Here is a 23,107-nt window from a genome sequence, read left to right as displayed (position 1 = left end):
TTTTTGACTGGTACGGTAAGTAGATCCATTTTCAGGACTTTGGTCCTACAGGAAATGGATCATAATGGGGCAGGCCTTAGATTCAAAGCCAGACTGACTGGCTGAAAATGGGTCAGTTGAGGCCTCCGCCGTGGAGTCGTCACAGCGCGTGTGTGTCACCACACTCTCGCCCCTCCGTTAAAGGGGAGAGATTCGATCATTTGAAAATTTTGGCCACTGGGCCACCAGGGAGGGTTTCGGCCGGACCAGCGGCCTGACACCAAAGAGGGGGTGCTAGGCTGCCCGTTGGGGGCAGTATTTTGCCAGCCGATCAGGAAGTCGTCCGGCAAAAATTTTTGCATTGAGGCCGAGGCAGTGGGCCCTCCCCTTTAAAGATGGTCGCGCTGCCAGGCCGCACTCAGTACGGGGATGGTGCACTGACTGGCAGAAAAATCTGCCGGGGGCACCGCGCGGCGGGGGATCGATGGATGGAGCTGAATATCGATGGGTAAGTATTTTTAATGCTCTTTTATTATTTTCATCGGTGGTGCAACCACTCGGGTGGGATGGGATCTAGGCCGAAAAATCTCCGACCTGAATTTAGGTTGGATCCCAAAGCGGCGACCTGTTGACCCCAAAGCGGTGGCCATTCGATTTTTAGGAATGGCCGCCGCAAACGGGCAATAAACGGGTCTCTTTGAGACCCTGACTTTGGGCCCCAAGTCTTTGTGAGAGACAGTGGGAAATGAAACTCGAACGACCCTGGCTGCTTGGCAGCTGTGACAGCCTGAGAGGGCGCCAGCGAGTTGAGGGCGAGGACATTTGTGGCTTGAATTTCCTTTCTCTTTTTGCGGAGGTTCCTCTTGCCGCAGCAGTTGTTGATCTCAGGGTGAAGTGAGCGGGTGAGGAGCTGGGGAGACGGGCTAACAGCGGCTCCGGGCCGGGGCTGTTTCCAACTCAAGGCAACAAGGAGCAGCCTTCACCCGACACAGACCTGGCAATCATTAAATACTCCCAACTTGTTCTGCTTTCAATCTTCCTGCAAAGAGAAACTATCGGGAATCCGCTGCCTTAAATGAGAATCATTAGTGATTTCCTTTCCCTATGGGAGCATTGGTGACTGTACCCGATAATCTCCACAGCTCTAAGAAGGCCCTGTGAGCTTTCATATATATATATATATATATCCGGTGTGTAAGTTGTTCCTGATCGCTGGTGACAGCCGGCTCGGCCTGACTCGTGGCCTCCATCAATGTTGCCATGGCGTCTGTGGGGACAGAGAAAGGCTCCATCAAGAAGAAAAGTGAGAAGAAATTTGCAGCCAGAGAGGAAGCCAAGCTTCTAGCAACTTTTATGGGTGTGATGAATAACATGCGAAAACAGGTAAGGATTGTCTGTGTGTTTTGAGAAGGGTTAAGTTAGATTAAAATATGTGATACCGGGGAAAAGCTGTCCAGTGGCATAAATCGTCTTAAAACCTGAAAAATTGTGTTTATTCTGGCGACTAATACAGGTGCTCGTGTTAATTGCTATTTGAAGGTGCAGTAAAATCTCGTGCTCTTTTTAATAACTGTGATCTCTCCAAGGCTCAGAGGGTACATGTAACGTGGCACTGTGGAATGGGGTGAACCATACCGATCAAGAAGATACACACCAGTTTATGCTCTCAGCTGAACTCAGCTTGAGCAGCAGTTATTTTTTTTTCAGGGGGTGGGAGGAGAAGATATCAACATTGATTCAGTGGTAGCACTCTTGTCTCTTTGTCAGAAGGTCCGAGGATTGAGCACGTAATCTAGGCTGGCACTTTAGTGCAGTACAGAGGGAGCTTTACATTGTCAGAGGTGACTTTTGGATGAGCTGTTTTCCCTCTGGATGTAACTAGCACTATTTGAAGAACAGCAGGGGAGTTCTGGTGTCCTAGCCAACATTTATCCCTCAACCAACACCATGAAAAAACAGATGATCTGTTCATTATCTCATTGCTGTTTGTGGGACTGTGCGTAAATTGGTAGCTGTGTTTCCTGCATTCATCATCATCATCATAGGCAGTCCCTCGAAATCGTGGAAGACTTGCTTCCACTCCAAAAGTGAGTTCTCAGGTGACTGAAGAGTCCAATACGGGAATTACACTCTCTGTCGCAGGTGGGACAGACCGTCGTTGGAGTAAAGGGTGGGTGGGGAGTCTGGTTTACTGCACGCTCCTTCTGCTGCCTGCGCTTGTTTTCTGCATGCTCTCAGCGACGAGACTCGAGGTGTTCAGCGTCCTCGCGGATGCTATTCCTCCACTTAGGGCGGTCTTTGGCCAGGGTCTCCCAAGTGTCAGTGGGGGTGTTGCACTTTATCAAGGAGGCTTTGAGGGTGTCCTTGAAACATTTCCTCTGCCCACCGGGGCTCGTTTGCCGTGTAGGAGTTCCGAGTAGAGCGCTTGTTTTGGGAGTCTCATGTCAGGCATGCGAACAGTGTGGCTCGCCCAACGGAGCTGGTCAAGCATGGTCAGTGCTTCGATGCTTGGGATGTTGGCCTGATCGAGAACACTGATGTTGGTGCATCTGTCCTCCCAGGGGATTTGCAGGATCTTGCGGAGGCATCACTGGTGGTATTTCTCCAGCGATTTGAGGTGTCTACTGTATATGGTCCATGTCTCTGAGCCATACAGGTATTACTACAGCCCTGTACACCATAAGTTTAGTGCCAGATTTGAGGGCCTGGCCTTCGAACACTCTCTTCCTCAGGCGGCCGAAGGCTGTGCTGGCGCACTGGAGGCGGTGTTGAACTTCGTCGTCGATATCTGTCCTTGCTGATAATAGGCTCCTGAGGTATGGAAAGTAGTCCATGTTATCCAGGGCTATGGATCTTGATGACTGGGGGACAGTGCTGTGTGGCGGGGTCAGGTTGGTGGAGGACCCTTGTCTTATGGATGTTTAGTGTAAGGCCCATGCTTTCGTACGCCTCGGTGAAGATGTTGACGATGACTTGGAGTTCAGCCTCTGAATGTGCGTAGACGCAAGCGTCGTCTGCGTACTGTAGTTCGACAGCAGAGGATGGGACGGTCTTCGATCTGGCCTGGAGGTGACGAAGGTTGAACAGGTTCCCACTGGTTCTGTAGTTTAGTTCCACTCCAGCAGGGAGCTTGTTGAGTGTGAGGTGGAGCATTGCAGCGAGGAAGATTGAGAAGAGGGTTGGCGCGATGACGCAGCCCTGCTTTACCCCAGTCTGGACGTTGATTGGGTCTGTGGTGGATCCGTTGGTGAAGATCACAGCTTGCATGTCGTCGTGGAGCAGTCAGAGGATGGCGACAAACTTTTGCGGGCAGCCGAAATGGAGGAGGACGCTCCATAGTCCCTCACAGTTGACAGTGTCAAAAGCCTTTGTGAGGTCAAAGAAGGCCATGTACAAGGGTTGGTACTGTTCCCTGCATTTCTCTTGCAGTTGTCGCGCCGTAAAGATCATGTCCGTTGTGCCCCGTAGTGGACGGAATCCGCACCGGGAAGAGCTCCTCAGCGACACGGAGAAGACGATTGAGGAGGATTCTAGCACTGATTTTTCTAGTGGCTGACAACAGGGAGATTCCTTCGTAGTTGCCGCAGTCGGACTTGTCCCCTTTTAAAAAGATGGTCACGATTACTGCATCTCTGAGATCTTCTGGCATGCTCTCCTCCTCCCAGATGAGAGCGTTGAGGTCATGCCTGTGTGCCAATAGTGCTTCTCCTCCATACTTTAGTGTCTCAGCGGGGATACCATCCGATCCCGATGCCTTGTTGTTCTTGAGCTGGTGGATGGCCTTTTCTACCTTGTGCCGGGCTGGGATTTTGCTGAGATGGTGGTGGGTAGCATGCTGCAGGATGGAGTCGAGGACACTCGTGTCAAAGGCAGAGTCTCGATTTTAAGGAGATCTTCGAAGTGCTCCTTCCAGTGGGTCCTGACTGTCTCGGTGTCCTTGATGAGTGTCTCCCTGTTCTTGGCCAGCAGTGGGGTGGGGCCTTGGGTGCTTGGGCCATTGGTAAATTGATCATGGTGAAGAATCCTCACATCATGGCCATCGGCCAGCTGCTGAATCTCCTGTGCTTTCTTCACCCACCATCTATTCTTTAGGTCGTGGGATTTTTGTTGGACCTCGGCCGTAAGCCGTCTGTAAAGCTGCTTTGCTGTTCCCGAGTTGGGTTGTTGTTTTAGGTTCAGAAATGCCCTGCGCTTGCGATTTATTCGCTCTTGGATCTCCTGTCCATTCTCATTAAACCAGTCCTGGTATTTCCTGGTTGAGTGACCGAGCGTCTCTTCGCAGGCACTGGTTATGGAGGCCTGGAGGGCGGACCAAGCGTTGTGGGCACTCTGCGTCCCGGGGTCATCAAGAGTCGCCAGGTTAGCAGTGAGGCACTGACTGTATAGGGCTCTCTTAGCTGGGTCTTCGAGTGCCCCGGTGTTGATTTTTCTGAGGCACTGCTTCTGTTGCCGTCGTCGCTTTGGGCTATATTGATATTGATGACGTTTCCTGCATTGCCATAGTAACTACACTTCAAAAGTACGTCATTGACTGTAAAGCGCTTTGGGATGTCCTGCGGATGTGAAAGGTGGTATATGAATGCAAGTTCTTTTTTTATATTTAGCCTCAGTGTGTATTAGGATGGGAAAAAAGTCAAGGCAAGTTTTCTGCTTCTGATGGCTTTGTTAAGTGATCCATGTTGGGCATGTGTACGTCTAAGTGCTTGGTGAAGACAGGGTGAAACTCTGAAAGAAAGAAGTTGCATTTATATAGGGCCTTTCACAACTTCAGGATGATCCAAAGTGCTTTATAAGCAATTAAGTATTTTTTGAAGTGTGCAAAAGTGCTACAAACTGAGCCACAGCTGACACCTAGAAGTCGAATATTGTACTGATGCACATCAGTAGGCACAGGTTGATATACAGGCTCAATATAGTAGGCAATTTGGTTGAGACATTAGAAGCTTTGTTGGATCCTTGGCTAACACAAGAGGTGACATTGCGAGGGATACTCTAATCATGATGGATTAAAGTGGAACCAATGGAGGGCAGTCCCGCCAAGCTGGATTGTGGAGGAGAGGTATTGGAGAAGAATAATGTGTCAAAGGCTGCAGCGAGGTCAAGAAGGGATAATGTATCATGGATACAGAGAATGTTGTTTGTGATTTAAGGTAAGGCCATTTCAGTGCTGTAGAAACCTGATTGGAAAGATTCAAACAGGAAATTGTGGGAGAAGTGAGCACAAATCTGGAGGCAACAACATGTTCAAGGAGAAGGAAAGGGATAATATGTTGCAGATGGGGGCAGTAGTTTGCAAGGAAGAAGGATAAAGGGGTTGGGTTTATTTTTTTAGGTGGGGGAGGATGACAGCAGTTTTGAAAGGGAAGGGGAAGAAGAGGCAATTTATGTCAGAGACCATGGGGACCAGAAGAGGAGGTTTAATGGGAATGGAGTGAAGGGAGCAGAAAGTGGATCTCATGGATGAGATGAACTTGAGAGGGCATGGGGGAGGTGCAAAGGAAACTAGACAGAGGTGGGGGGGGGGGTGTATGAGAAGGTTTAGCTTGATGGCCAAAAACAAGGAGGGACGCACCGGAGGCAGCTGAATAGATGCACAATAGGTTTGTGGCTAGCGTGGTCTTGTTTGCAAGTAAATGGACATTCTCGAGGGAAATTTGGAGAGGGATGGTTGATCATTGATCTGCTGGCAGAGTCCAAGGGAATGGAGTATATTTAAGGCTGAGATCGATAGATTTTTGGACTCTAAAGGAATCAAGGGTATGGGGATTGGGTGGAAAAGTGGAGTTGAGGTCAATGCTCAGCCATGATCTTATTGATTGGCGGAGCAGGCACGAAGGGCTGTCTGGCCTACTCCTGCTCCTATTTCTTTTTTCTTAGAACAGTAACTGTTCTTCAAAGTAACTACTTGTGTGGGGGAAAAAAGTCACTCATTGTATGGGAAGTGCTCAGCATTTGAAATATACTGCTAGTTTAAATCCCAAACTTGCAATCTGTCAAGGTACGCCATGACAGATCATCTGCACTGCCTTTAGTAATCACAATGGCTGGTGCAGAGGTGGGCTATTTGCCCACGAATTGCCCAGCAATTAGGTATGAAAATGTTAGGGTTAGTGAAAGCAGGTGCAGGGCCTTTTTCACATCATGGAGTCCACAAAAAACAGGACAAATCCAATCTGGCCACTTACTGCCTCATCAGTCTACTCTCAATCATCAACAAAGTGACGAAGGGGAGGTGCAAAGAGACCTGGGTGTCGTGGTACATCAGTCATTGAAGGTTGGCATGCAGGTGCAGCAGGCGGTTAAGAAAGCAAATGGCATGTTGGCTTTCATAGCAAGGGGATTTGAGTACAGGGGCAGGGAGGTGTTGCTACAGTTGTACAGGGCATTGGTGAGGCCACACCTGGAGTATTGTGTACAGTTTTGGTCTCCTAACCTGAGGAAGGACATTCTTGCTATTGAGGGAGTGCAGCGAAGGTTCACCAGACTGATTCCCGGGATGGCGGGACTGACCTATCAAGAAAGACTGGATCAACTGGGCTTGTATTCACTGGAGTTCAGAAGAATGAGAGGGGACCTCATAGAAACATTTAAAATTCTGACGGGGTTAGACAGGTTAGATGCAGGAAGAATGTTCCCAATGTTGGGGAAGTCCAGAACCAGAGGTCACAGTCTAAGGATAAGGGGTAAGCCATTTAGGACCGAGATGCGGAGGAACTTTTTCACCCAGAGAGTGGTGAACCTGTGGAATTCTCTACCACAGAAAGTTGTTGAGGCCAATTCACTAAATATATTCAAAAAGGAGTTAGATGAGGTCCTTACTACTAGGGGGATCAAGGGGTATGGCGAGAAAGCAGGAATGGGGTACTGAAGTTGAATGTTCAGCCATGAACTCATTGAATGGCGGTGCAGGCTAGAAGGGCCGAATGGCCTACTCCTGCACCTATTTTCTATGTTTCTATGAAAGGTGTCATCGACAGTGCTACCAAATGGCACTTACTTACCAATAACCTGCGCATCGTTGCTCAGTTTGGTTTCCACCAGGACCACTGCTCCAAACCTCATTACAGCCTTGCTCCAAAAGAGCTGAATTCCAGAGGTGAGATAAGAGTGACTGCCCTTAACATCAAGATAGCATTTGACCAAGTGTGGCATCAAGAAGTCCGAGTAAAATTGAAGTCAATGGGAATCAGGGAGAAAACTCTCTATTGGCTGGAGTCATACCTAGCACAAAGGAAGATGGTTGTGGTTGTTGGAGGCCAATCATCTCAGCCCCAAGACATCACTGCAAGAGTTCCTCAGGGCAGTGTCCTAGGCCCAACCATCTTCAGCTACTTCATCAGTGACCTTCCCTCCATCATAAGGTCAGAAGTGGGGATGTTCGCTGATGATTGCACAGTGTTCAGTTCCATTCGCAACTCCAGATAATGAAGCAATCCATGCCCAAATGCAGCAAGACTTAAGACAACATTCAGGCTTGGGCTGATGTGTGACGCGAATGTTACTTGCCACTTAAGTCCCAGGCAATAACTATGTCCACCAAGAGAAAATCTAATCTCCGCTCCTTGACATTTAACGGCATTACCATCGCCAAACCCTCCACCATCAATATCCTGTGGGTCACCATTGACCAGAAACTTAACTAGACCAGCCACATAAGTACTGTGCCCACGAGAGCAGGTCAGAGGCAGGGTATTCGAGAAACATAGAAACATAGAAAATAGGTGCAGGAGTAGGCCATTCGGCCCTTTGAGCCTGCACCGCCATTCAATGAATTCATGGCTGAACATGCAACTTCAGTACCCCATTCCTGCTTTCTCGCCATACCCCTTGATCCCCCTAGTAGTAAGGACTACACCTAACTTCTTTTTGAATATATTTAGTGAATTGGTCTCAACAACTTTCTGTGGTAGAGAATTCCACAGGTTCACCACTCTCTGGGTGAAGAAGTTTCTCCTCATCTCGGTCCTAAATGGCTTACCTCTTATCCTTAGATTGTGACCCCTGGTTCTGGACTTCCCCAACATTGGGAACATTCTTCCTGCATCTAACCTGTCTAAACCCATCAGAATTTTAAACGTTTCTATGAGATCCCCTCTCATTCTTCTGAACTCCAGTGAATACAAGCCCAGTTGATCCAGTCTTTCTTGATATGTCATTCCCGCCATCCCGGGAATCAGTCTGGTGAACCTTCGCTGCACTCCCTCAATAGCAAGAATGTCCTTCCTCAAGTTAGGAGATCAAAACTGTACACAATACTCCAGGTGTGGCCTCACCAAGGCCCTGTACAACTGTAGTAACACCTCCCTGCCCCTGTACTCAAATCCCCTCGCTATGAAGACCAACATGCCATTTGCTTTCTTAACCGCCTGCTGTACCTGCATGCCAACCTTCAATGACTGATGTACCATGACACCCAGGTCTCGTTGCACCTCCTCTTTTCCTAATCTGTCACCATTCAGATAATAGTCTGTCTCTCTGTTTTTACCACCAAAGTGGATAACCTCACATTTATCCACATTATACTTCATCTGCCATGCATTTGCCCACTCACCTAACCTATTCAAGTCATTCTGCAGCCTCATAGCATTCTGCAGCGAGTGTCTCACCACCTGACTCCTCAAAGCCTTTCTGCCATCTACAAGGCACAAGTCAGGAGTGCGATGGAATACTCTCTAATTGCCGAGATGAGTGCAGCTCCAGCAACACTTGAGGCTCAGCATCATCCATGACAAAGCAACCTGCTTGATTGGCACCCCATCCACCGCCTTAAACATTCACTAACTCCAGCACCATTGCATTGTGGCTGCAGTGTGCACCATCTACAAGATGCACTGCAGCAATTCACCGAGGCTTCTTCAACAGCACCTCCCAGATCCACAACCTCTACCACCTAGAAGAACACGGGCAGCAAGCATATGGGAACACCATCACCTCTAAGTTCCCCTCCAAGTCACACTCCATCCTGACCTGGAAATATATCACCATTCCTTCGTCGCCGTTAGGTCAAAATCCTGGAACTCCCTCCTTGATAGCACTGTGGGAGTACCTTCAGCACATGGACTGCAGCGGTTTAAGAAGGCAGCTCACCACCACCTTCTCAAGGGCAATTATGGATGGGCAATATATGCTGGCCTTGCCAGCGACATCCACATCCCAGGAACGGATCAAAAAGTCTTCAAAGAAGATCGTCTCCCTGTAGTGTCATTAGAAATACACCTGAAGATATGCTTTCCTAAAAGATTCGCAGTGATTGTTTTACCACATTTTTCACAACCATTTGTTTTTTCTTATAGGTGTCGACATATGTATAGTATATAACAGAATTTAAATCTCAGTATTTTAGAAGCAATTTCACTTCGTCTTAGCAATCTGTTTACAGAGAATCCAGGTGCTCAGTACAGTGATCAGAAGTAATCTTATAATCAAGGGATATGGGGACAGTGCAGAGAAGTGGAGTTGGGGTAGAATATCAGCCATGATCTTATTGAATGGCAGAGCAGACTCGAGGGGCTGAATGGCCTACATCTGCTCCTAATTCTTATGTTCTTATCTAACTAGAAAATGTAAGAAGCCGCATTGTTAGATCTATGTGCTTGGTTCAATACTTCTCCTTAATCACGGCCAAGCTAGGAAAAATATTGACCGTCAACTGTATCATTAAACTATTGACTAGGGCAAGAAAGGGAATACAACGTAAAACTGGCATTTTTTTAATGAATTCAGATGCCGAACAAACATGACCTGTCAACTTTGGTTACCTTCTACCTTTATTCTTTGCAATGTTTAGTATCTTCAGTTTACAATTGCTTGGTAGAAACCTTAGAAAGTGCAAATGTCTGAACCGCGTGAACGTTTGGTGGAGGAAACTTTTTTTGTCGGTCGATTAAGATTCAAATTGCCGTGCCTTTCAATTTAAAGCATGTATAGTGTGGCACGGTACAATCTAACAGTTGTTAAAGATGTTTAAAGTTATTTTTGGATGTTTCATGTGAACACACTATTTTGCATACTCTTATTTTACTTTCAGTTAAATTCTGAAAATTAAACTGATTGCTCATGAAAAAATATGCTTTAGAAACACTGAAGGTCGGACAGATGAGACAGATAAAAAGTATTAATTTTAATTATTTGGGAAGTTGAATAAGAAAGTAAAATAAGGTGAATATCTATCTGATTTCAGTGACCAATTCTGTCCTTTCAACATAAAAATGAACAACATAACAAACAATGTAATGCATCTATAACAAGAAATATAGTTTTATCTGTTACCAGTGTAAGTGAGGCTTTAATACAGAAAATTAATATTGAATACATGGCTGGGAATCTCTTTCTGAAGTTCAACAACATTACTTGTATGAACATAAGAACATAAGAAATAGGAACAGGAGTAGGCCTTACAGCCCCTCAAGCCCGCTCTGCCATTCAATAAGATCATGGCTGATCTGATCATGGACTCAGCTCCACTTCCCTGCCCACTCCCCATAACCCCTTATTGATTAAGAAACCGTCTATTTCTGTCTTACATTTATTCAATGTCCCAGCTTCCACAGCTCTCTGAGGCAGCGAATTCCACAGATTCACAACCCTCTGAGAGAAGAAATTTCTTCTCATCCCTGTTTTAAATGGACGGCCCCTTATTCTAAAATCGTGCCCTCTAGTTCAAGTTTCCCCCATCATTGGAAACATCCTCTCTGCATCCATCCTGTCAAGCCCCCTCATAATCTTATACGTTTCGATAAGATCACCTCTCATTCTTCTGAATTCCAATGAGTAGAGGCCCAACCTACTCAATCTTTCCTCATAAGTCAACCCCCTCATCCCTGGAATCAACCTAGTGAATCTTCTCTGAACTGCCTCCAAAGCAAGCATATCCTTTCGTAAATATGGAAACGAAAACTGCACGCAGTATTTCAGGTGTGACCTTATATAGCTGTAGTAAGACTTCCTTGCTTTTATACTACATCCCCTTTGCAATAGAGGCCATGATACCATTGGCCTTCCTGATCACTTGCTGCACCTGCATACTAACCTTTTGTGTTTCATGCACAAGTACCCCTAGATCCCGCTGTACTTTCTCCATTTTAAATAATAACTTGCTCTTTGATTTTTGTTTTCTGCCAAAGTGCATGACCTTACATTTTCCAACATTTTACTCCATCTGCCAAATTTTTGCACACTCACTTAGCCTGTCTATGTCCTTTTGCAGATTTTTTGTGTCCTCCTCACACATTGCTTTTCCTCTCATCTTTGTATCGTCAGCAAACTTGGCTACGTTACACTCAGTCCCTTCTTCCAAGTCGTTAATATAGATTGTAAATAGTTGGGGTCCCAGCATTGATCCCTGCGGCACCCCACTAGTTACTGGTTGCCAACCAGAGAATGAACCATTTATCCCGACTCTCTGTTCTCTGTTAGTTAGCCAATCCTCTATCCATGCTAATATATTACCCCCAATACCAACTTTTATCTTGTGCAGTAACCTTTTATGTGTCACCTTGTTCAATGCCTTCTGGAAGTCCAAATACACCACATCCACTGGTTCTCCTTTATCCACCCTGTTCGTTACATCCTCAAAGAACTCCAGCAAAAACATGACTTCCCCTTCATAAATCCATGCTGACGATGCCTGGCTGAATTTTGCTTATCCAAATGTCCTACGACTGCTTCTTTAGTAAAGGACTCCAACATTTTCCCAACCACAGATGTTCGGCTAACTGGTCTATAGTTTCCTGCTTTTTGTCTGTCTGGCTCCTTTTTTAAATAGGAGCGTTACATTTGCAGTTTTCCAATCTGCTGGGACCTCCCCAGAATCCAGGGAATTTTGGTAGATTGCAACCAATGAATCCACTATCTCTGCAGTCACTTTTTTTAAGACCCTAGGATGCAGGCCATCAGGTCCAAGGGACTTGTCCACCTTTAGTCCCATTATTTTACCGAGTACTTTTTCTTCAGTGCTAGTGATTGTTTTAATTTCCCCCCGCCCCTATAGTCTGTGTACTATCCACTGTCGGAATATTATTAGTGTCCTCTACCGTAAAGACTGATGTAAAATATTTGTTCAGAGTTTCTGCCATCTCCATGTTCCCCATTACTAATTCCCCGGTCTCGTCCTTTAAGGGACCAACATTTAGTTTAGCCACCCTTTTCATTTTTATATACTACCTCTTGCTATCTCTTTTTATATTTTGCGCCAGTTTACTTTCATAGTCTATCTTCCCTTTCTTAATCATTTTTTTAGTTGTTCTTTGCTGGCTTTTAAAAGCTTCCCAGTCTTCTGTCCTCCCACTAGTTTTGGCCACTTTGTATGCCCTTATTTTTAATTGGATATCGCCCTTTATTTCTTTAGTTAGCCACAGATGGCTATCTTTTCTCTTCCACCCTTTCCTCCTCACTGGAATATATTTTTCCTGAGAGTTGTGAAATATCTCCTTAAATGTACACCACTGTTCATCAACCGTCCTACCCTTTAATCTATTTTCCCAGTCCACTTTACCCAACTCTGCCCTCATACCTTCATAGTCTCCTTTATTTAAGTTTAGTACGCTGGTTAGAGATCCAACTTTTGCACCCTCCATCTGCATTTGAAATTCAACCATGCTATGATCACTCATTCTGAGGGGATCTTTTACTAGGAGATTGTTTGTTTATTAATGCTGTCTCATTACACAGGACCAGATCTAAGATTGCCTGCCCCCTGGTTGGTTCCGTTACATACTGCTCAGTGAACCTGTCCCTTACGCACTCTATGAACTCCTCCTCAAGGCTACCCAAGTGCTGGACTTTTCCTATCAAAACAGGAAGTTGTATACATAGGAACTAATAAATTGTGAGCTTGGATGAAAAATAAAACAATGCTGATATATGAAATAAGTCCAAGAGCCTATCTTAATTAGAAGTTTTTAGGAATGTAATTTTAATGGAAGAGACTGAGAGAAGTTTCTGTGGGTGTGGCTTAGTTTTGACAGCTTTTGTGGGTGTGTCTTCCCTTGCGCATAGGCTGCATGCTGCGTTCCGGGCCTTCGTGATGTAACATGCTGCGCATAGCTCTGCAGCACCAAAGAACAAGTCTGCGTTCTGGGCCTCGCACAAGGTAAGTACGTATTCATTTTATAGATCGGCGGCGTAATCCGGAGCTATGACGCTTACTGCAATTTTTGAGCCAGTAAGTAGTTGCATTCCAAAAGTAAGGATGAAAGAACTTGTATTTTCAAGCACGTTTCACATCCTCAGGACAGCCGAAATGCTTCACGGTCAATTAAATACTTTTGAAGTATGGTCACTGTTTGAAATTTAGGGAAACATGCCAATTTGCACACAGCCAGAACACTGGGAGAGCACCCCTGTTCTTCTTCGAATAGTGCTATAAGATCTTTCGTATTCACCCGTGTTGTATAGGTATAACAAGTATATACCCAGTACACTCAATGTACAGTTGCATAAGACTACTGGATGTATCTTCACACTGTATACACTATGCCTGTACCACCCAAGGATGCAACTGGTGGAGACCTAGGGATCACCTGTACACAACAAGTAACCAGGTATAAAAGGGAGCTCACCATGCTGTAACCTCACTCAGGAGCTGCAATAAATGGACTAAGGTCACAACAGTTCAAGTGCAATACCTTACCTTGTGGAGTCATTACTAGAGTGCTTACAGACACAATAACTGTCGACTGAGATTACAAATTTCCACGCGAAAAATGGCTAATGGCAACTCTCAACAATTCGCTGATGGGGAAGATTGGGAGGGCTTTGTGGAAAGTCGAACACTTTTTCATTGCGAGCGACCTGGCGGGAGACAAACCGACCTGGCTGGCTGATAAGTGCAGAGCTATCCTGCTCAGCAGTTGTGGATCCACCGTCTATGGTCTTGTTAGGGATTTGCTAGCCCCAGAGAAGACTACAACCAAAACGTATTCTGAGCTCGTAACGATGATACAGGAAGAGCTCAAACCTAAAGAGAGCATCCTCACAGCCAGACACTGGTTCTGCACACACCGGTGGCCCAAAGGTCAAGAAATCGCAAAATATGCTGCAGACCTTAGACGATTGGCTGCACCATGTGATTTTGGCGATCACCTCACCGAAGTGCTGCGGGGCATCTTCGTTATCGGAATCAGCCACGAGGGCCTTCTCCACAGGCTGCTTTCTGCGGACACCACGGTCACCCTGCAGAAGGCAATTAACGTCAGCCAGGCGTTTATGGCCTCGGCCTGTGATTCCAAGTGGATGATGACTCACCCCCAGGACTCTAACCTGGCAAGTACTGTGAACCGACAGGTGCCTTTTAGAGGCAAGGCTCCTGCAAGCGTGTCTCTCAGAGTAGAGAGAACAGAACCCCGAGTCCCGCAACCCTGAGTCCGCCACATGGGGCCAACCAGCCAGCCCCATGCTGGCATTGTGGAGGGAATTACCAGTGCCGCTACAAAGACTATACTTGCAAAAGCTGTAACACGAACGGTGAATGTGTAAGAGAAATTTTACTCACCGAGTCGCTGAAGGGCTGGCTGATCATCCAGATTCCAGCGCTGATGAAGAAGAGGAGAGCGTCCATGAGGCAGCTCAGCCCCACGAAGAGGTGTACGGAGTGTTTACCTGCTCCACCAAGAGTTCACCGTTGAAAATGGAAGTTGAGAGCTACAGTGTTCCAATCTCGATGCAGGTGGACGCAGGGGCGAGCCAATCGCTGATGAATCAGGCGGCCTTTGAGAAACTCTGGGACAGTCCAATCGAACGACCTAAAATCATCCCGATCCAAGTGAAGCTGCTCACCTACACAAACGACACCATCCCAGTCGTTGGCAGCATGGATGTCCAGGTGTCCCATGGCGGCGAGATGCACAAGTTATCTTTGTGGATCGTTGCTGGTGATGGTCCAACGCTGCTAGGAAGAAGATGGATGAAACAAATCCAAATCTGTTGGAGCTGGGAAAACCTCCAGGTCCCGGCGATCGACATCCTATGCGGCCTCAAATTTGGATCCAGCACAACACCTGAAAATCCACCGTTCAACTCAATTGCGCGGAGACGACACAGACCGCTCAACCCAACTGCGCGATGATCCAGCCCAAATGACCCGACCTCACCCTTACAGGACTCCGGAGGAAGAAAATCGGCACAGAAGGTAACTTCCCTGCTTCCATGGCAGACCTGGGGAGAAAAGGATCACTGCAGCCTACCTCGTGGAGAGAAAGAAGATGGCGCCCGCACCACGAGGTGAAGCGCCTGAAGTAAAGATGGCCGCAACCAGATCACGAGGGGCAGCGTTGAGGGAGCAACTCGTGATGCCGAGCAGCGAACCGGATTGGGGTAAAGATTGCAAGGCTCTCTTAAAGGAGACCGGTAACCCATCACAATTAAAGGGACAGTTCCACTCTTTGTATAGCGATGCCAGTAATACACATGGAAAAGATATGATTGACAAATGCGAGTATGTAAAAGCAACTAACAGTGTCGAGTCGGGCAATTGCGGTCGGAGCCAATGTATGATGACAGTAAAACAAAACCAAGGGCAACCTCCCGTCAGAAGCACCCAGGTCCAGCGGGCTACCCGATCATGTAGCCTGTGCCTCCGGGACCAATGTGATGCCCCAGGGAGTGTGGCCACACACAGAGGGAGCTTACCAGCCGCAGGACCAGCGATCAGCAGATGGCAAAGGCACTACTACTGGTACCCTGCCCCAGATCAGCCCTACCTCTTTGGCCACCAGGGCCAGTACCTGGAGCAAGAGGCTGGCACCCTCCAGCTCTCCCAATGGGACCTGGGATGACCAGGCTCCCACTACCGCTGAAGGGCAGCAGGGAGACACTGTGGCCCTCAAAGGAGGTCAGGGAGGCCATACATTCCTGTGACTCTGCCCACCACTAGGCAACGGAAAAGGCCCTGAGACTCAGCCAGGGTAGCGATCCGAGCCCATCCAGCTGGCAGGGGGCGCAGCGCCACCATCAGACAAACTGGACACAGTCCGGTCACTCTGGAACTAGCGTCCTCGCCCACCTGCACCTACACCCCAGGGGCAAGACTATGATAACACACATGTACCTTACCTGTAAAATGTACTTGTTCCACTACTGCAAAACCCAAGCAGTGATGCAATTAATCCTATGTTTTTTTTTCTGTACATGTATGCACATGCAGGTATTGAGCCATACACATGGTCTATGTATGGTGGAGTGGGGGGGTGGCGCAGGGAAATGGATGTATGTAGCCATGGACGCACATGGATCACACCCAAAACCCACACAACCCCCACTACAACCGCCAACCGTCCATTGCTGACCATTTCCCAATGTTGTGGCAATAAGGACTTGGCGGGGAGAGGGGGGGCTGTCAACAGGAGAGAGCCAAGCCAAAGCATAGACAAGGTGCAAGGGCTTTGAGCACTCAATTCTAGGGCCAGAGCACACAGTGCAAAGGCCAGTGCCACAAGACTTGGGGGGGAGTGATGTTGTGTATGTATAACAAACATGTACCCTGTACACTCAATGTACAGTTATATAAGATTACTGGATGTATCTTCACACTTTATACCTATGTCTGTACCACCAGAGGGTGCAACTGGTGAGTCCTAGGGGGTCACCTGTACACTACAGGTAACCAGGTGTAAAAGGGTGCTCACCATGCTGTACCCTCACTCAGGAGCTGCAATAAACGGACTAAGGTCACAACAGTTCAAGTGCAATACCTTACCTCGTGGAGTCATTACTAGAGTGCTTACAGACACAATAACCTGAAAGGGCAGAGAGATACTACACTGAAGTATCAGCCTAGATTATGTGATTAAGTCTCTGGAGTGGGTGTTGAACCCATGACCTTCTGACTCTGAGATGACAACAGTTCAGTATTTAGAAATTGCAGGTGCAGACCCACTTGAGGTTCTGAACTTCAATAAAATGTTAGGGAGTAGCACTGCTATAGAAAAAGCCAGAAATTGGATATTTGGACCAATATAGAAACCAAATCCAGGGGACTATAAGGTGGGAGAAGTCAGTACCAAATTAGTACTGCTGGATGGGAAATCCTCCCTGTTATCTTAACCTTCTTATGGGATAGACGGATACCAGTGAGGAATCAAAGCAATCGGAGACCAAAATGGATGAATTCCTGCTTCAATAGTGGCTGGAGTGTTGTGAGTTTAACATCAAGACGGAGAGAGGGCTGATACTAAGAGCAGATATTATACATAGCCAATACAAGAGGAAGAGTTAATAGGAAGACTTGACACTCAAATCTTTGCGTTTATATTTACTTTACTCCACACTCAAGCTACTTGATCCCACAGAAATGTAGGAAAAATAGACTCTATCAAAACAAAGGTGGATTTGAAATTGCCCTGGCTTAAGTCTGGGATAATTTTTTGCTTTAGATATAAAATAAATCTCTCCTACATCCTGTGGTAAGTAATTCAGTGTAGGAGCATAGCTGAAGACTGATATCATGAGTTGTAAAGCACGGTGCAGATGAGAGTTTTCTGTGCCAAGTTTCAAACAGACTTGTTTTAAAGACTATTAAAAGCTACTGTTCCGTCTCTATTGTGAGCAGGTTCAAAGTCTTTCTTCATGTCCTCAAGACAACATGCCTTTTGGAATCAGAACTTTTCTGTCAAAGTGTAACTATGTACAGGAAGAATAGGCAATTTGGTAGAGGGGGAGGTGTAGTATTAGTGATTAAGGATGAAATTACTTCTATGATAAGAGATGATAGAACGGGAGCCAAGCAGGCAGTGGATATAATTAAGAAATATGAAAGAATTTAAGGTTGTAGTGGGAATTGTGTGCACACCCTGGTAGCAGCTGTGAACTGGCAGAATGGATTAATATGGAGATTCGACAAGCATGTAGTAAAAGCAGTGTCGGTTTCATAGGGAATTTTAACTTCCATATAAATTGGGATAAGCAGATGAGCTCATGTCAGAAAGGTAGTGAATTTCTTGAGTGTGTTCATAGTTTTCTATAACAATATGTCTTAGAACTAACAAGGGGGCAGGCATATTAGATTTAATAATGGGCAATGAGCCAGATTTAGTTAACAGCCTAATGGTACGTGAACATTTATCTAATAACGACCATAATATGATTGAGTTTAATGTGTTTGAAAGGGAGAAATGCGAAACAGCTACTAAGATTCTAGATTTAGGTAAAGCCGACTTCAATGCGATGAGACAGAGACTATCCACAGTAAACTGGGCAAATCTGTTAATGGGTAAAACAACAGAAGATCAATGGGAGGTGTTCAAAAAATAATTCAGTGTGATCCAGAACCAGTTTATACCCCTGAGGGGCAAGAACTCTACTTGCCCCTCAGGGGTATAAACTGGTTCTGGATCTCATAGAAACATATAAAATTCTGACAGGACTGGACAGGTTAGATGCAGAAAGAATGTTCCCGATGTTGGGGAAGTCCAGAATCAGGGGACATAATCTAAGGATAAGGTGTAAGCCATTTAGGACTGAGATGAGGAGAAACTTCTTCACTCAGTGAGTTGTTAACCTCTGGAACTCCCTACCACAGAGAGTTGTTGATGCCAGTTCATTGGATATATTCAAGAAGGAGTTAGATATGGCCCTTACAGCTAAAGGGATCAAGGGGTATGGAGAGAAAGCGGGAAAGGGGTACTGAGGTGAATGATCAGCCATGATCTTATTGACTGGTGGTGCAGGCTCGAAGGGCCGAATGGCCTACTCCTGCACCTATTTTCTATGTTTCTATGTTTGCCAAAAAATACAGCCATGGGCAACTAAAGAGGTAAGGGACAACATAAAACTAAAAGAAAAAGCATACACGAATGCAAAGCAATAGCACAGATCCTGGTGAATGGGAAAGACACACAGAATCGCAAAGGGTGACAAAACCGATAGTAAAAGCTACAAAAAGGAGTATGAAAAGAAACTTGCAACAGATATCAAAAGCAACACAAAAAACTTTTACAATTATATTAGGAAAAAGAAGGTGGTTAAAAACAATGAGGGCCCTTTAAAAACTGTCTGGTGATATTATGAGAGTGCGACTACTGAGCCACGGCAGAAGTCATAGTAATTCAAAACATTTTGGGCTGAATTTTCCATGATGGTAGCGGGCACGATTAGCAGTTTGGGTGGGAAAATTGTTTTTCTGACAGCGGGTCAGAAACCCATTGTCAACTCGCTCCCGTATGCCTTTCCCACGCGGAGCCAACCCGACTTGCAGAGGCGGGGAACCCAATTGAAATCATTGAGGTACTTTACAGGCACGTAAGAGCCTTTTTCCACCTACTTTTAACATTTCCCTGCATGGCCAAGGGATTTACAGCTCGAGAACCATATCTGTCAACCTGAGGTGTGAGTTCAGAGGCCACTGGGCCAGCTGATTACTTGGCAGCATGGAAAACAAACCAAAATAAAATCATGTTGATTACATCAGCTGACAGATTGGGAGATTCTGTTCTACTTGAAAAGCTACCGGCAAATCTTAATTTTTCACTGCCCATTCTCGGCTGTTGCCTTCCAACTGAAGAGTAATTGCAGTGAATTGAACTGCACAATAAAAAATGACACATACCATTTAAATACATTTTTGTGTTTCTGGTCAGGTTTTTCTCACAGTATATTGTGATTGTCCAGTTACACATTAAGTCAAGTCATTAACTGTATCATTTCATACTCCTCACTCATTCCACTGGATCAATTTGCTTTCAGTCCCTGAATATGACTTATGTGATTTTTCAGTCTGAAACTTAAGGGTGAATTTCTGTGGAGGTTCTCTCATGTCCATTGTTAACTTCAATGGAAAAGCTGCAGAAATCCCAGAAACACATTGTAAGCACCACTTGCACTGTTTGTCAGAGATTCTGTAGCTCTTCTGCTGAACTTGCATAAGATTGCAATCCAACCCTTTACAATTACATTTAAAATCTGCTTAATTTTATATATTACCTATACATACACACACACCTTTTATTTGTACCAGTTCTGAAATTTCCTTCCTAAACTGAAGACGTGCCTTAAAGCCTTCCTTTTTGTCCAAGCTTTTGGTCACCTGTCACTTTATGTGGCTTGGTGTCAAAAGCATTCGTGTGGAGCGATTTGGGACCAATGTTCCTTTAAAATTTTTTATGTTTGGGCCCTTTAAATTTGCTGCGCGGTATCTCTTCCAGCTTTTGCGCGACCTCCAGATTGATGCGTGCCTGTGCAGCTTGGGGGTAATGTTCCTTGGGACGCTTTACTACGTTAAAGACACCATACAATGCAAGTAGTTGTTGTTGTAGGATGCTTTTATATTTCTGTACTGCTGTGTTAGCACTACCAGCTCCCGATGTATCGATGTACAACCAAAGTAACGTTGATGTATTAGTAGAAACTAGCTGTTGGGAAGACCTAATTTGGGGAAGGAACAACCTTTTCAGCTGCTAGCTGTTGTGGACTTTCACTGATCACGCAAATACTGTTGTGTAAGAAATGTTGTACCAGTTGCGCATTCTTGTTAGCCACATTTCTTGCATTACAGTATTTGTATGTGTATGACCTCAATAGGGATAATGGGATATGAGAACAGGGTGGGCACTTGGGATTAGGACAATTGTTTATGTGGAAGACAAACAAACACCAACATGAACGTGTTGGGCAGATTGGTCTGTTTCTGTGTTATAATTTCTATGTTTCCTATCCAGAAAATTCTGTGCGATGTCCTTCTGGTGGTGTCGGATAGAAAAATCCCAGCTCATCGAGTAGTGCTTGCAGCTGCCAGCCACTTTTTCAGTCTGATGTTTACCAGTAAGTTTTACCAGTCAGTTTTGCAGTTTCAGTAGGTGCTTATTTAGACTCCTCAAACTTTACTCCAAATTAAGTAATTATTAATGCTTTGCTCTTTCCCTGGTAGCAAATATGCTTGAATCAAAGTCTTATGAAGTGGAACTCAAAGATGCTGAACCTGATATAATTGAACTGCTGGTAGAGTTTGCTTATACTGCAAGGTGAGTATATGTTACTTTTTCCCTTTAGTCAGTTAAAAATAAATGTAAATCCTTTGCTTGTTGTATTCAGCCCCTTACGCTTCCAACTTGGAAAACTAGACCAAGTTCTCCATGGCTCCAGTGACCATGATCCTCAATTCATGAAGTGTGATTAAGTGTATTGCACTGTACTGTGCCACAGAATGGCAGAATGAAAATCTGTGCCCTTAGTGAGTAGCACACTCTCCTCTGAGTCAGAAGGTTGTGGATTCAAGTCCCACTCCAGAAACTTGAGCACATAAATCTAGGCTGACACTTCGGTGCAGTGCTGAGTGAGTGCTGCGCTGTCGGAGGTGCCGTCTTTCGGATGAGATGTTAAACCGAGGCCCCATCTGTTCTCTCAGGTGGACATAAAAGATCTCATGGGCACTATTTTGAAGAAGAGCAGGGGACTTATCCTGGGCCAATATTTGTCCCTCAATCATCATAACAAAAAAAGTTTTCCGATCACTATCACATTGTGGGTACTTGCTGTGCGCAAGTTGGCTGTCGCGTTTCCAACATTACAACAGTAACTACACTTCAAAAGTTCTTTATTGGCTTTGAGATGCCTGGTGGTCGTAAAAGGCGTTATATAAATCCAAATCTTTCCTTTTTCCTTTTCCTTTCCTTTTCCTTTCCTTTCTTGGGTTCAGGAGGAAGAGGAGATCTGTCTGCTAGTGGTCTTGCTAGTTGGTATTTTTGACCTTGTCCATCTAGACTGAGTTGCTGTTCTGCTTTTTCCTCCTGCAGGTAGTTTATATGTTTAAGGAACATTTTTATGCTGATTGAGCCATCAGCCACAAACCCCAGACTGCTTGGTACTTTTCCCTGTTCTAGGCACATTACTCCTTCAGTGCAGGATATATCCTATAAGTGCTGTAGCTGTATGCTTGTAGGGTAGGCTTAGTGGGGGATACATATCTTTGCAGCAAATAGCAAGAGCTGTGCTAACTTGTGCATTGTAAGGGGCTTGCATTCTTTAGTGAGCTAGAATGATAGGATAACAATTTCTCCGGTAGTCATTTGGTGTGAAAAAGTGAAGCTTGTGTGGGATGTGGTAGGCATGCTATATGATCTTGAGTTGGCCCCCACACATTTTGCTGTAGGTGACATTGAGGATCATGCTCCATAACTTTTGCCATTTCTTTTCCATTAACTAGTAGCCTAGATCTTACTCCAGGGCCTTATATGGGATATCTTTTTTGTATTTTGTTATGGTATATAGGGTGGAGATATTTGTAGAAGTCTGTTGGGGAGTGCATGTATTGGCATAGGTTTTACTAAGTGAGATGACATTTGTTGACCCGTTGATAGAAGGGCGAAATCTGCCCCTTATGCCAGAGATGGCCTGACATTATCCGATTCCTCTTTTGTTATACTATGCTTAAAATCTATTTGCGGTGAGTGGTTTTGGGAACTCCCGCAATGCCATATTGGGGAGAGAACTGAGACCGGGAGTGACCTTCCGAGAGATCCAAGGCCTCCCTTAAAGCTGTGAGTATCGATGCGTAGGTGGAATGCTTCTGCACCCCTGTTGATGTATTATGGAGTTCCCCGATGAACCTTGCGCTTATTCAGCAACTAAGAGAGAAGGAAGTTAGGAAAAAATGGCCACTGAGATTCCTCTCTCCATTAGTCTTTTCTCCTGTCGGTTAATCAAAGGCTTTGATTTTTCATCTGTAAGGAGGCCTGTCGCATCCTTCCAGCTGAGAAAGATGGTGAGGAAGCAGAGATTAAATGTTGTAATGACGACAAAGAAGTTGCACAATAGAAATACAAAAACATCATGAAAAATATTCCCTTCAAAGGAACAGAATTAACAGTTTTCAATAAATTATTTTTTAATGTTTGCAGGATCTCCGTTAACAGCAATAATGTTCAATCTCTGTTGGATGCAGCAAACCAGTATCAGATTGAACCAGTGAAGAAAATGTGTGTTGAGTTCCTTAAAGAGCAAATTGATGCTTCGAATTGCCTTGGTAAGTCATTGATCTGTATTAAGAGACTGTCCTATAATTAGAGTAGTACTGTGCAGTAGTGATGATGTATTTTTCATCCCTCAAACCTGTGCCATGTATTTTTCTATATTGTCTTGATATCTGATAAAAGTAAGAAGTAAAGACAAATGACACTGCACACAGTGACATTGGTAAACT

The 23,107-nt window shown here is 45.3% G+C and overlaps 1 protein-coding gene across 2 annotated transcripts in view; it reads left to right on the top strand.

The window, feature by feature from the left end:
• Positions 1 to 399: 399 nt before the first annotated feature.
• klhl7 (kelch-like family member 7) overlaps positions 400 to 23,107 on the top strand; it is a 43,318-nt gene continuing 20,610 nt past the window's right edge. Inside the window, exons 1-4 of one of the 2 annotated variants that reach the window (XM_070880961.1) lie at positions 400 to 487; positions 20,628 to 20,730; positions 20,837 to 20,930; positions 22,806 to 22,930. In XM_070880961.1, coding sequence (XP_070737062.1) covers positions 464 to 487; positions 20,628 to 20,730; positions 20,837 to 20,930; positions 22,806 to 22,930 — 346 coding nt within the window. In that variant the 5' untranslated portion in view covers positions 400 to 463. Of the gene's footprint in view, positions 488 to 840; positions 1,363 to 20,627; positions 20,731 to 20,836; positions 20,931 to 22,805; positions 22,931 to 23,107 lie in introns of those variants that run through there. The other variant, XM_070880960.1, reaches the window with a different exon arrangement.

This window comes from Pristiophorus japonicus, chromosome 5 (assembly GCF_044704955.1).
Source record: "Pristiophorus japonicus isolate sPriJap1 chromosome 5, sPriJap1.hap1, whole genome shotgun sequence".
Lineage (NCBI taxonomy): Eukaryota > Metazoa > Chordata > Chondrichthyes > Pristiophoridae > Pristiophorus > Pristiophorus japonicus.
This window is presented reverse-complemented; position numbering and strand designations above follow the sequence as displayed.